The sequence below is a fragment of the Zeugodacus cucurbitae genome, chromosome 3, assembly GCF_028554725.1.
Source record: "Zeugodacus cucurbitae isolate PBARC_wt_2022May chromosome 3, idZeuCucr1.2, whole genome shotgun sequence".
Classification (NCBI taxonomy): Eukaryota; Metazoa; Arthropoda; class Insecta; order Diptera; family Tephritidae; genus Zeugodacus; species Zeugodacus cucurbitae.
In genome coordinates this window covers 16,109,881-16,119,823 of record NC_071668.1, presented here as the reverse complement: position 1 = coordinate 16,119,823, position 9,943 = coordinate 16,109,881, and the positions used below count along the sequence as shown (strand labels likewise).

Here is a 9,943-nt window from a genome sequence, read left to right as displayed (position 1 = left end):
CATCTTCTTGATCTCGATCGAAGTACTCTGTACATAGAAACGAGATTGATTTCGAATTCATGCCATTATCAGCTGTATATATTTACATGTGTATGTACATACATATGAGACTTATACGCAGTGGTACACGCACCGTTTTATACTCACGCATGCTTATAATGATTGCAACAGGCACTACAAGTATTGATCTTCAGGTTGCTTCGAAATTGAGGGTTATATATTCTGAATCAGAAGACTTTTTAAAATATTATATAATGTTTAAATATGTTCTTTATCAAAAGCGCTAAATAACGTTCGGTAGTATGTTACCTAATCGATAAATCCCTGCCTTCTTGAACTTAAGGGGTTAGCGGTAGTCAGATACAAGAAAAAAATTATAATTTTCCGTATTTTTTTTTTGCTATTAAATGATGTTATTTTACAAAAGTTTTAATATAGCATTCTTACACAATATTTTGACTTGAAGTCACAAAAATTTGAAAAACAAAAAATTTAATTTCCAAAGTTATAACTGTTTGTGTTGACCCAGTTCCAAAAAATGCTTCTTGCGGTGACAATCATTAGCCCTTGGAGATTCATCTAAACCCAATCGGGTAAGAAAAATTAGTTTATATGAATAGATAATCCTGAGCCGAATCCAAGCCTTTTTCTTTTTTTTTCAAAAATTAACAAAATGACGCCCTCAGGAATTTTTTTTCTAGATTTTCTGGAAAGAATTAACAGTAAATTAGTCTTAAAAAATCGAAATTTTTAAAAAACAAAAAAAAACTTCGATCCGATCCAGGATAATTATGTATTCTAAAAGCTGTAGAAATTTCACTAAAATCTACAGAGCGGTTTTCGAGTTATACAATTCAAAAAAACATAGTTTTGAGAAAAACGCATTTAAAGTTTCACACTAGCGTGTTGGAGTACTCGAGCACTCTTTGTTATTTGTCGAATAACTCGAAAAGTAGTTATCGGACAACTTCAAACAAAAAAAAAAAAAAATAGAATTTTTGAAAATTCTGACTACCCCTAACCCCTTAAGGAGTGCTACCGACATTTTATAGGAAAAAAGTTCACCAATTGAGGACTAAAATTTTTCCTCTCAAGTACTTCTCGAGCAAAAGTTATCTATTAATACAAATTTGAGAATATGAACTACTAGTTCTTAAAATAATTATATCTCTAAAATATGCCCCCATAATCCATATATAAAATATCATATGTAGATCTGTTTTTTCAGCAGTTTAATTAAAAGCAGCTGTCATTTATTCCACAGATCTCTCAATTCCTCTCTCGTATATATTTTTTAATATTCTAAAAAACAACAACATGTACATATTTAACAAACAAAGCCATAAAAAGCCAATATATTCTCTCTATAGAATGAAAACTTCGATATTGTATTGATTATTGTTCTATGGAATTTGTTGTCCACATGGTCCGACCTTGAAATGTGTTTGTAGCATTTTCGTTTCACTCATTTCCAGGAAATAAAATAATCTTTGTGTGTAATCCCTAACCTGAGGGCTATTTAAATTTCTAGAAACACTGCAGTGCATCCCACTCATTAACATTAAGAAATTATCTTCTAGTGAGTGCTTCATACTCTCTTGCATTCTATTCGTATTCATGTCTAACAGCATTGTTCTATAATTCGTTGGAAACAACACTCGCGCCTTTAGGTCTGTTTTTTCCAGACGGGATAAGGAAGCAAAGCGTATGGGTCTGGTGTTGAACGAGGATAAGACGAAATATCTCCTGTCGTCAAACAAACAGTCAGCGCATTCGCGTCTTGGCTCCCACGTGACTGTTGGCAGTCATAACTTTGAAGTTGTAGATAATTTCCAGCATCAACACCGATAATAATGTCAGCCTTGAAATCCAACGCAGAATTACTCTTGCTAACAGGTGCTACTATGAACTGAGTAGGCAATCTAAAAGTAAAGTCCTCTCTCGACGAACCAAAACTAAACTCTATAAGTCCCTCATCATTCCCGTCCTACTTTATGGTGCAGAAGCGTGGACGATGTCAACATCCGATGAGACGGCACTAGGAGTTTGCGAGAGAAAGGTTTTGCGGAAGATTTATGGTCCCTTAAACTTTGGCAACGGAGAATATCAAAGAAGATGAAATAATGAGCTGTACGATTTATACGACGACATAGCCATAGTCCAGCGAATAAAAAGATAGCGGCTACGCTAGCTAGGTCATGTTGTTCGAATGGACGAAAGTGCTCCAGCTCTGAAAGTGTTCGATGCAGTACCCGCTGGTGGAAGCCGAGGAAGAGGGAGGCCTTCACTCCGATGGAAGAACCAGGTGGTGAAGGCCTGTCTTCAGTTGATAATACAAATTGGCGGCAAACTGCCAAAAAGAGAGATGCGTGACGCGCTGTTGTGGACTCGGCTATAACCGCGTAAGCGGTGTCTACGCCAGTCAAGAAGAAGAAGAAGAAAGCTTTGAGGAACAACCACTTCTAGACGAAACTTGTTTATACTGGTCAAAACTGGACCAATTCTGATACCATTTCGAATACGCAATCCTTCCTTTATTTATATCGAATTTCGAGGAGAAGAAGACGTCGAAAATTCCAAATTACAGTCAAATATTTTAAACTGTTCCCGAATGTTCGGTCGATTTTACTCATGACTATTTCTGGTTATCAGGAAAACATGCAAATCTGCATGTGTGCTTGCTTATATCATATAGCAATATGCCAATATGTTAATATACATATGTATGTACATATTTACTTATTTGCCTATAAAATTGTTGATTTCTTGTTTTCATAATTATTTTGTCCATTCTGCATGACAAGAGAACTTTCACCTGCCCTCAAAACGCTTCTTATCAGTTCTTGAGTGTGGTCGAGCCCCCCAATTTAAGTACCCTTATACATACATACATTTGTACTTGCGTGATGTACTTCACATAGTATACATGTGTATAATGCGGGAAAACAATAATATTTATTGGAATATTTTATAGCCTTCGATGTACATATGTACAATATTTATAGAATATTTATATATATTAGTCTGCACAACCAACTTGTTATTCTTAAATCAGAATGCAATCAACAGAAAGTTTAGTATTTCTATTAGGAGAGCACAATATCCCAGACACCTTTTCCTTCCTCCTCTTTCTTTCATTGGAATTGCATTTTTACATGGATGGTCCAACATCCAGCGGCACAACCCCTGTTGGAGTGTAGGCAGAGTATTCGAGAGAACTGATCTCCGCAAGATCTTTGGAGCTGTCCGCGTGTGCGAGGAGTACGGAGGAGGAGAAGACGGTGACATGGGTTTAGTTCAGCGCATAATCCAACGATTGCGCTGGTTAGGCCATGCGGTGGTTATGGAACTCGATACTCCAGTGAAAAGATCCTTAGATTCGCGACTCATGGTAGGACAACGAGAGCTAGGGCAACCTCGCATCCAATGGAAGGATCAAGTGTATAGGGGCCTGTCTACACTTGGGATATACAACTTTCGCAAAAAGTATAAAGGCATCTGGCGATGTTTTGTGCTCTCCGCCCAGACCGACCTACAAACGTTGTGCCAAATAAGAAGACAAAATGTATATATAATATTTAGTTGCTAAAATTATTTAAGCTTAGGATAACTTAAGCTAGCACAACGGTTTCACATACTGACTGTCACAGCTTATTGGAATACGATAAGTCAACGTTCAAGGTCATACAATTAAACAGCCTCTCCAACAGATAGTGAAGTTAGTGATCCGCTGACGAAATCAATGAAGGTCCTGAAAAGCGTAGTAGAAACATTTTTTGTTGTTACTTTTAATATATTTTACTGGATGTTGGTGGTGGAGGCATCAAGAAATATCAGGATCCTAGTAATTAATTAATGGAGTTTGACATGTCTTCGTGGAATAATTAATTGTTCTTCGATGGGTAAACGTATGACTTCGCTGAAGACTACTAGACAATAAAATCAATTATAATGTGGGCAAACATAGTACACAGGTAATATCTTATTCGTGGAGTTTGATATATATTAGTATTATATTTTTTACTACGATTTATGTATAACAAAGTTTTCCAGATGCGATTGTTATCTAGAATATAGATAGCGGATACAAGTATCAGCTTGTCCAATGGATCAGACCGGGGCTCTGCCTGAAGGGATCAACATATTTTCGAAGTAATAATGGTAAGTAGCAACGAACGTGACGAGCAGGTTACAAATGCGTCTTATCACTATGCAGGATCTGGGCAATACATGTATGCACAACTTAAAGGCAGATGAAAGTAGATCTCCAAGCGTTTTCTGCAAGCGAAAAAGGCATACAATAATTTAATAGTAGTTGAAGGCAGATGCGCACCTAGAGTTATTCAATTCTCTGGCTTTTATTGTAATTCATATGATTCAGTGCAATTATTATAGTTTTGATATAACTGACACTGGAATTTGCATGGTGACACTGTTATATTCTAATCTTTCCAGAAGAATAATAAACCAAAACATTCCAGTAAAGCTTTCCCAATATAGTGATTTACATAAAGAGTGATTCCAATGCTTGAGAAATTAAAATGCAAACAATACATGTGTATTTTATATTTATTTTCCAAATAAATTTTTATTAGTATTTTTATTAGCACTAATTTTCATACAATTTATCAAAATAAATTTAGTTATCAAAATATTTATTTTTCTAAATGTATACTAAACAATTGCAAAGTATTCGGTTCGCGAGTACCCACAGTGTGCGCAACACAAATTGTGTGATTGTCAATTGGAACATATGTGGGAACAGTTAAATGTCAGATGATTGCGCTTCCAGCAGTCAAAAAAAAATTTACTTACAAACTGTCAAATACGCGACATTTCAAAGCCGATAAAGAAGCAGTCACCTGGAAAATTCAGTCATTCATTATAATTCTGTTTTGAAAAATTTATTTATTAAACCTTTTTTTACAATTCCAATTATAATTCGGAATGAGTATTTATAGCCTTAGAGGCTTGAATGTGCGTTTCTGCCGGCAGGCCTACATATTGGCACATGTGCGGGCAGGAGTTGCGCCGATGCCGGGCCGCACCAAATTGAGGTTAAGTTTATGTGAGTGCAGTAATCAGCAGGGAAACAGTAGTCGAGGATATGCAATAAACACACGCGCCATCAATGATGAACTAACTAGACTAAAGCCATATCTTCTTGCAGCCATAACACCGTTACGCAGTAGTCACAACAACTTATATCAAATGGTAAAAAAGCGTACACTTGAAGCACGCACCAAATTGCAGCGTAACAAATTTCCTAATAATCAAGCATGTGAAGAAGAAAAAACCAAAAAAAGTACAAATGTTTGCAATGACCAAAGTGGCAGTACTGTGTGTGCATCACCATCTCCTGGTCTTGGTGCCACACGACCACCAATCAATACATACCAATCCTCATCCTCATCCACATCCACATCCTCATCAACCACTTGCAAATCACAATTTGATAAAGTTGCTAAAGATCCTTGCCCTCCTAGGCCAGATGTGTCACGTAAAACGGTCAACAAAATAGACTTGATGAAAAATATGAAATTATTAGACATGCCGCATAATTTTATGTAATTTTTTAATTTTTCTTTCTTTTTTTCATTTTATAAACAATAGACGGGCAGCAGTAAGAATGCTGAAATGCTGCAAGCAAAAGACTGCAATATAAGTAAACGGAAAAAGGCAACTTGTGATAAAAAGCCGTGTGATGCTGAAGGTGGTGCTGATGGTGCAGGCGGTAAAAAGGGTGCACCTGGTGGCGGTTCGATTATGGGAGATGATGAAGCAACCAGAAAAACAAGAATGCTGCTAGCTTTGTTGGCTGCGCTAGGACTTGGTGGTTTGGTAAGTAAAGCATAAATAATGTTGTGTGTGCTTGGTTATATTATATTAATAATGTTCTTTCTAGCTTTTATGGTTATTGACAAGACGAAAACATAAGGTTACCGACAGCACAGAATGTACTACAGCACCAAAAATAATACCTACAGTGCCAGCAACTTCAGCTGAATTGCCAAAACATGTGCCATATCTGTTGATCGGCGGTGGTACAGCAGCTTTCTCTGCATTCCGTGCTATCAAATCGAATGATCCGCGCGCGAAAGTGAGTTTTACTTTAAGCGAAAAGTGTGAAGAGTTTGTCCGTACCTTAAAAATTATTTCATTTTAGGTACTTATGATAACGAATGAAAATCGGAAACCTTACATGCGTCCACCACTTTCCAAAGAACTTTGGTATTCGGCGGAGAAGGGTGAAATTACAAAAGACTATCGTTTCAAACAATGGACTGGCGCGGAGAGGAGGTAATTCTTTGTATTTATAACTAGTTTATATTTCATGTATTTTATTTTTAAAATATTTTGATTTTACATTTTTATTTTTCTTAAATATTTTTATTTTAATTTTTTTTAATATTTTTTTTTTTTTATTTTATTTATTTTTTTTTTAATTTTTTTTATTGTTTTTTATTATTCTATCTTGTCTTTCAGTCTATTCTTTGAGCCTGAAGAGTTCTTTGTCGAACCTGCGAAATTAATGGAAACTGTAAATGGCGGCATTGCCGTTGCACAGGGTTTCACTGTCAAGAAGCTTGATGCTGCCAAACATATTGTAACTTTAGCTGATGGTTATGAAATCACCTATGACGAATGTTTGATAGCGACAGGTGTGTAAAACATACATAAAAATTATCTATCTATAAAAATTATGAAATTACTTACATACACACATATCTATCTACTGTACAGGTTGTGCGCCGAAAAATCTCGATGTGTTCGCACAAGCCGCACCCGGTGTCAAGGAGAAGATTATGATGTATCGCAGTCCGGATGATTTTGAGAAATTGAAACGTTATGCTGATGAAAAGAAATCCATTACAATTGTGGGGAATGGCTTTACTGGCAGCGAGTTGGCCTGCTCACTGGCGAACTATGCCAAAGATAAGAAAGTGAAAATCTATCAAATATTTCCAGAATCTGGTAATATGTCAAAAGTGCTACCGAATTACTTAAGTAAATGGACTACTGCCAAAGTGGAATCGATGGGCGTGTGTGTCATGTCGGAGACTTCGATTAAAAATGCACAACGCGATGAAGCCGTACTCAAGTTGGTGCTCAACAATGGCAAGAGTCTTTTAACTGATGTGGTGTGTAATTTACGTTTTTCACGAAATTTGTGTTAGTTAATATGAGTGTTTGTGAAAATTATAAATTTCAATTTTTAGGTTGTTGTGTGCGTTGGTTGTGAACCGAATACGAGCATAGCGTTAACCTCCGGTTTGGAGACGGATAGGAATTTGGGCGGTTTTGTAGTTAATGCCGAACTAGAAGCTAGACGAAATTTGTTTGTGGTAAGTTTTTACGCAATTTCATACACTTAATTGCAAATTAAATTATTTTTATTATTATTAATTCCATAGGCTGGAGATGCATCCTGCTTCTACGATCCCTTGCTTGGCAGGCGTCGTGTGGAGCACCATGATCATTCAGTGGTGTCGGGTAGATTAGCGGGTGAAAATATGGTTGGCAAAAGTGAGTTTTTTTTTTGCAATTTATTGAAATTTGAATAATTTCACTTACTTATATTTATTTATCGTTTACAGAGAAAGCCTACAATCATCAGAGCATGTTTTGGTCCGATTTGGGTCCAGAGGTCGGTTATGAGGGTATTGGCCTCGTTGATGCTTCCCTACGCACAGTTGGTGTCTTCGCATTGCCAACAACAAGTCCAGAACGTCGTACCGATAACTTAACCGAAACAGCGGTTATGGAGGGTGGCGGCAGTGGCAGTACAGTGACTGTGAATCCGGAAACACCGGACATTAAGTGTGATCCAAACCAAGCGGACGAATACACGCGCGGTGTTATATTCTATATGAAAGATGATAAAATAGTCGGCATTCTGCTATGGAATCTATTTAATCGCATTGGTTTGGCGCGTACAATTATTAATCAAAATAAGAAATATGACGATTTAAATGAAGTGGCGAAACTTTTCGAAATTCACGCGTAGTTCCGCGCTGTGCATTGAACAAATTTGGTAATGTTTAATAATAATTTGGTTAGGTGAAAATGTTTGTTACCGTTAGTTACAATTACACGTGTAAATTTGCAATGTACAATTTTAAAAGCCGAAACAAAAACCACTACCGTTAAAAAGAATGCATTTCGATTCCAACCCAATTCAACACAAACACCAAACAATGAAAACCAACACAAGAAAAACCCCAAAAATTAAAAGTGTGTTGCAGTAGTAGTTTAAGGTGCTTAGTTAGAGCTGGCAGCCTCATCTGTCAAGCCTTTGCCGGGAGTAGAATATAATTAACAAAAAATAAATCGTTTGGAATGCAAAATATGTACGCAAATGATGCACGAACTACTTGCCTAGCATTTAAGCTTTATCACAAGAAAAAGAAAGCAAATGATGGTATTCATGCAATGCTTTTATTAGTAGAAAAAACTCTTAATTGAACCCAAAACACAAAAACAAATACTTAAAAAATATACTTATTTTTTATTTGCACAGTAGCACAGTGCAGCCTTTAGTTTATGCCTTTGGCATAAGTGATGTGTTCTTCAAAATGCTGAGGAGGAATAAATAATAAAATAAAATAATAAATAAAATTGTTTGAAAAATACACCTTGGTTGTTTTATTACAATTACAAAAAAATTATGAAATTTTTTTTTATTAAATTTTTTTTTTATTATAATTTTTTAAAAAAATTTTTTTATAAATACTTTTTTATAATGTTTTTTTATAAAAATTTTTTCATAAAATTTTTTTTATAAAAGTTTTTTTATAAAATTTTTTTTTCAAAAATTTTTTTTATGAAAGTTTTTTTATAAAAGTTTTTTATTAAAAAATAATTTTTCATAAAAGTTTTTTATTAAAAAATAATTTTTCATAAAAGTTTTTTATTAAGAGAAAATTTTTCATAAGTTTTTTATTAAAAAATAATTTTTAATAAAAGTTTTTTATTAAAAGAAAATTTTTCATCAAAGTTTTTTAAAAAAAATATTTTTCATTAAAATTTTTTATTAAAAATATTTTTTATAAATGTTTTTTATTAAAAGAATATTTTTCACAAAAGTTTTTTATTAAAATATATTCCATAACATTTTTTATTAAAATAGTTAAAGTTTTTATGAAAATCGAAAATCGGAGTCGCCCTGTTTTCTCAGCCGGCGCAAACAACGAAATTCGTGCGTTGTGCCGCCAGCTGAAACACCAGGCGCGCAAAGTGCAGCAGTAGGTGGATTTTTTCCATTTGCGCCTTTGGGGTATGCAACATTTTTTGTCCGCCGCCAGCATCCGGTTGATTTGGCTGCATGGATGTGAGCGCCATCTAGCGTGCCACCATGGTAGTTGGTAATGGCGGAAATGTGCGAGCGGCGGAAAAATGTTGCATACCTCAAAGGCGCAAATGGAAAAAATCCACCTACTGCTGCACTTTGCGCGCCTGGTGTTTCAGCTGGCGGCACAACGCACGAATTTCGTTGTTTGCGCCGGCTGAGAAAACAGGGCGACTCCGATTTTCGATTTTCATAAAAACTTTAACTATTTTAATAAAAAATTTTATGGAATATATTTTAATAAAAAACTTTTGTGAAAAATATTCTTTTAATAAAAAACATTTATAAAAAATATTTTTAATAAAAAATTTTAATGAAAAATATTTTTTTTAAAAAACTTTGATGAAAAATTTTCTTTTAATAAAAAACTTTTATGAAAAATTATTTTTTAATAAAAAACTTCTATGAAAAATTATTTTTTAATAAAAAACTTTTTAATAAAAAACTTTTATGAAAAATTACTTTCAATAAAAAACTTTTATGAAAAATTATTTTTCAATAAAAAACTTTTATGAAAAATTATTTTTTAATAAAAAACTTTTATGAAAAATTATTTTTTAATAAAAAACTTCTTTGAAAAATTATTTTTTAATA

At 34.3% G+C, this 9,943-nt stretch overlaps 1 protein-coding gene and 1 long non-coding RNA gene across 5 annotated transcripts; one reads left to right on the top strand and one right to left on the bottom strand.

The window, feature by feature from the left end:
- Nucleotides 1-3,574: 3,574 nt before the first annotated feature.
- On the bottom strand, nt 3,575-4,665 carry LOC128920570 (uncharacterized). Its single transcript, XR_008470658.1, has 2 exons — nt 4,334-4,665; nt 3,575-4,278 (listed from the first exon to the last, which is right to left on the bottom strand). It is a non-coding gene; the product is annotated as an uncharacterized LOC128920570 (long non-coding RNA).
- Nucleotides 4,666-4,924: 259 nt separating this feature from the next.
- LOC105220519 (putative apoptosis-inducing factor 1, mitochondrial) lies at nt 4,925-8,633 on the top strand. 4 transcript variants are annotated; one of them, XM_011196959.3, is made up of 10 exons: nt 4,925-5,068; nt 5,171-5,214; nt 5,614-5,841; nt 5,906-6,100; nt 6,167-6,300; nt 6,487-6,662; nt 6,745-7,142; nt 7,221-7,346; nt 7,416-7,527; nt 7,599-8,633. In XM_011196959.3, exons 1-10 carry the CDS (start codon nt 4,948-4,950, stop codon nt 8,006-8,008), a joined length of 1,944 nt encoding a protein of 647 aa, XP_011195261.2. In that variant the 5' UTR covers nt 4,925-4,947; the 3' UTR covers nt 8,009-8,633. The 4 variants fall into 4 exon arrangements, with proteins under 4 accessions (XP_011195261.2, XP_011195259.2, XP_011195260.2 ...); XM_011196957.3 differs by having other exon boundaries at nt 5,171-5,508; XM_011196958.3 differs by having other exon boundaries at nt 4,925-5,214.
- The last annotated feature ends 1,310 nt before the right edge of the window (nt 8,634-9,943 follow it).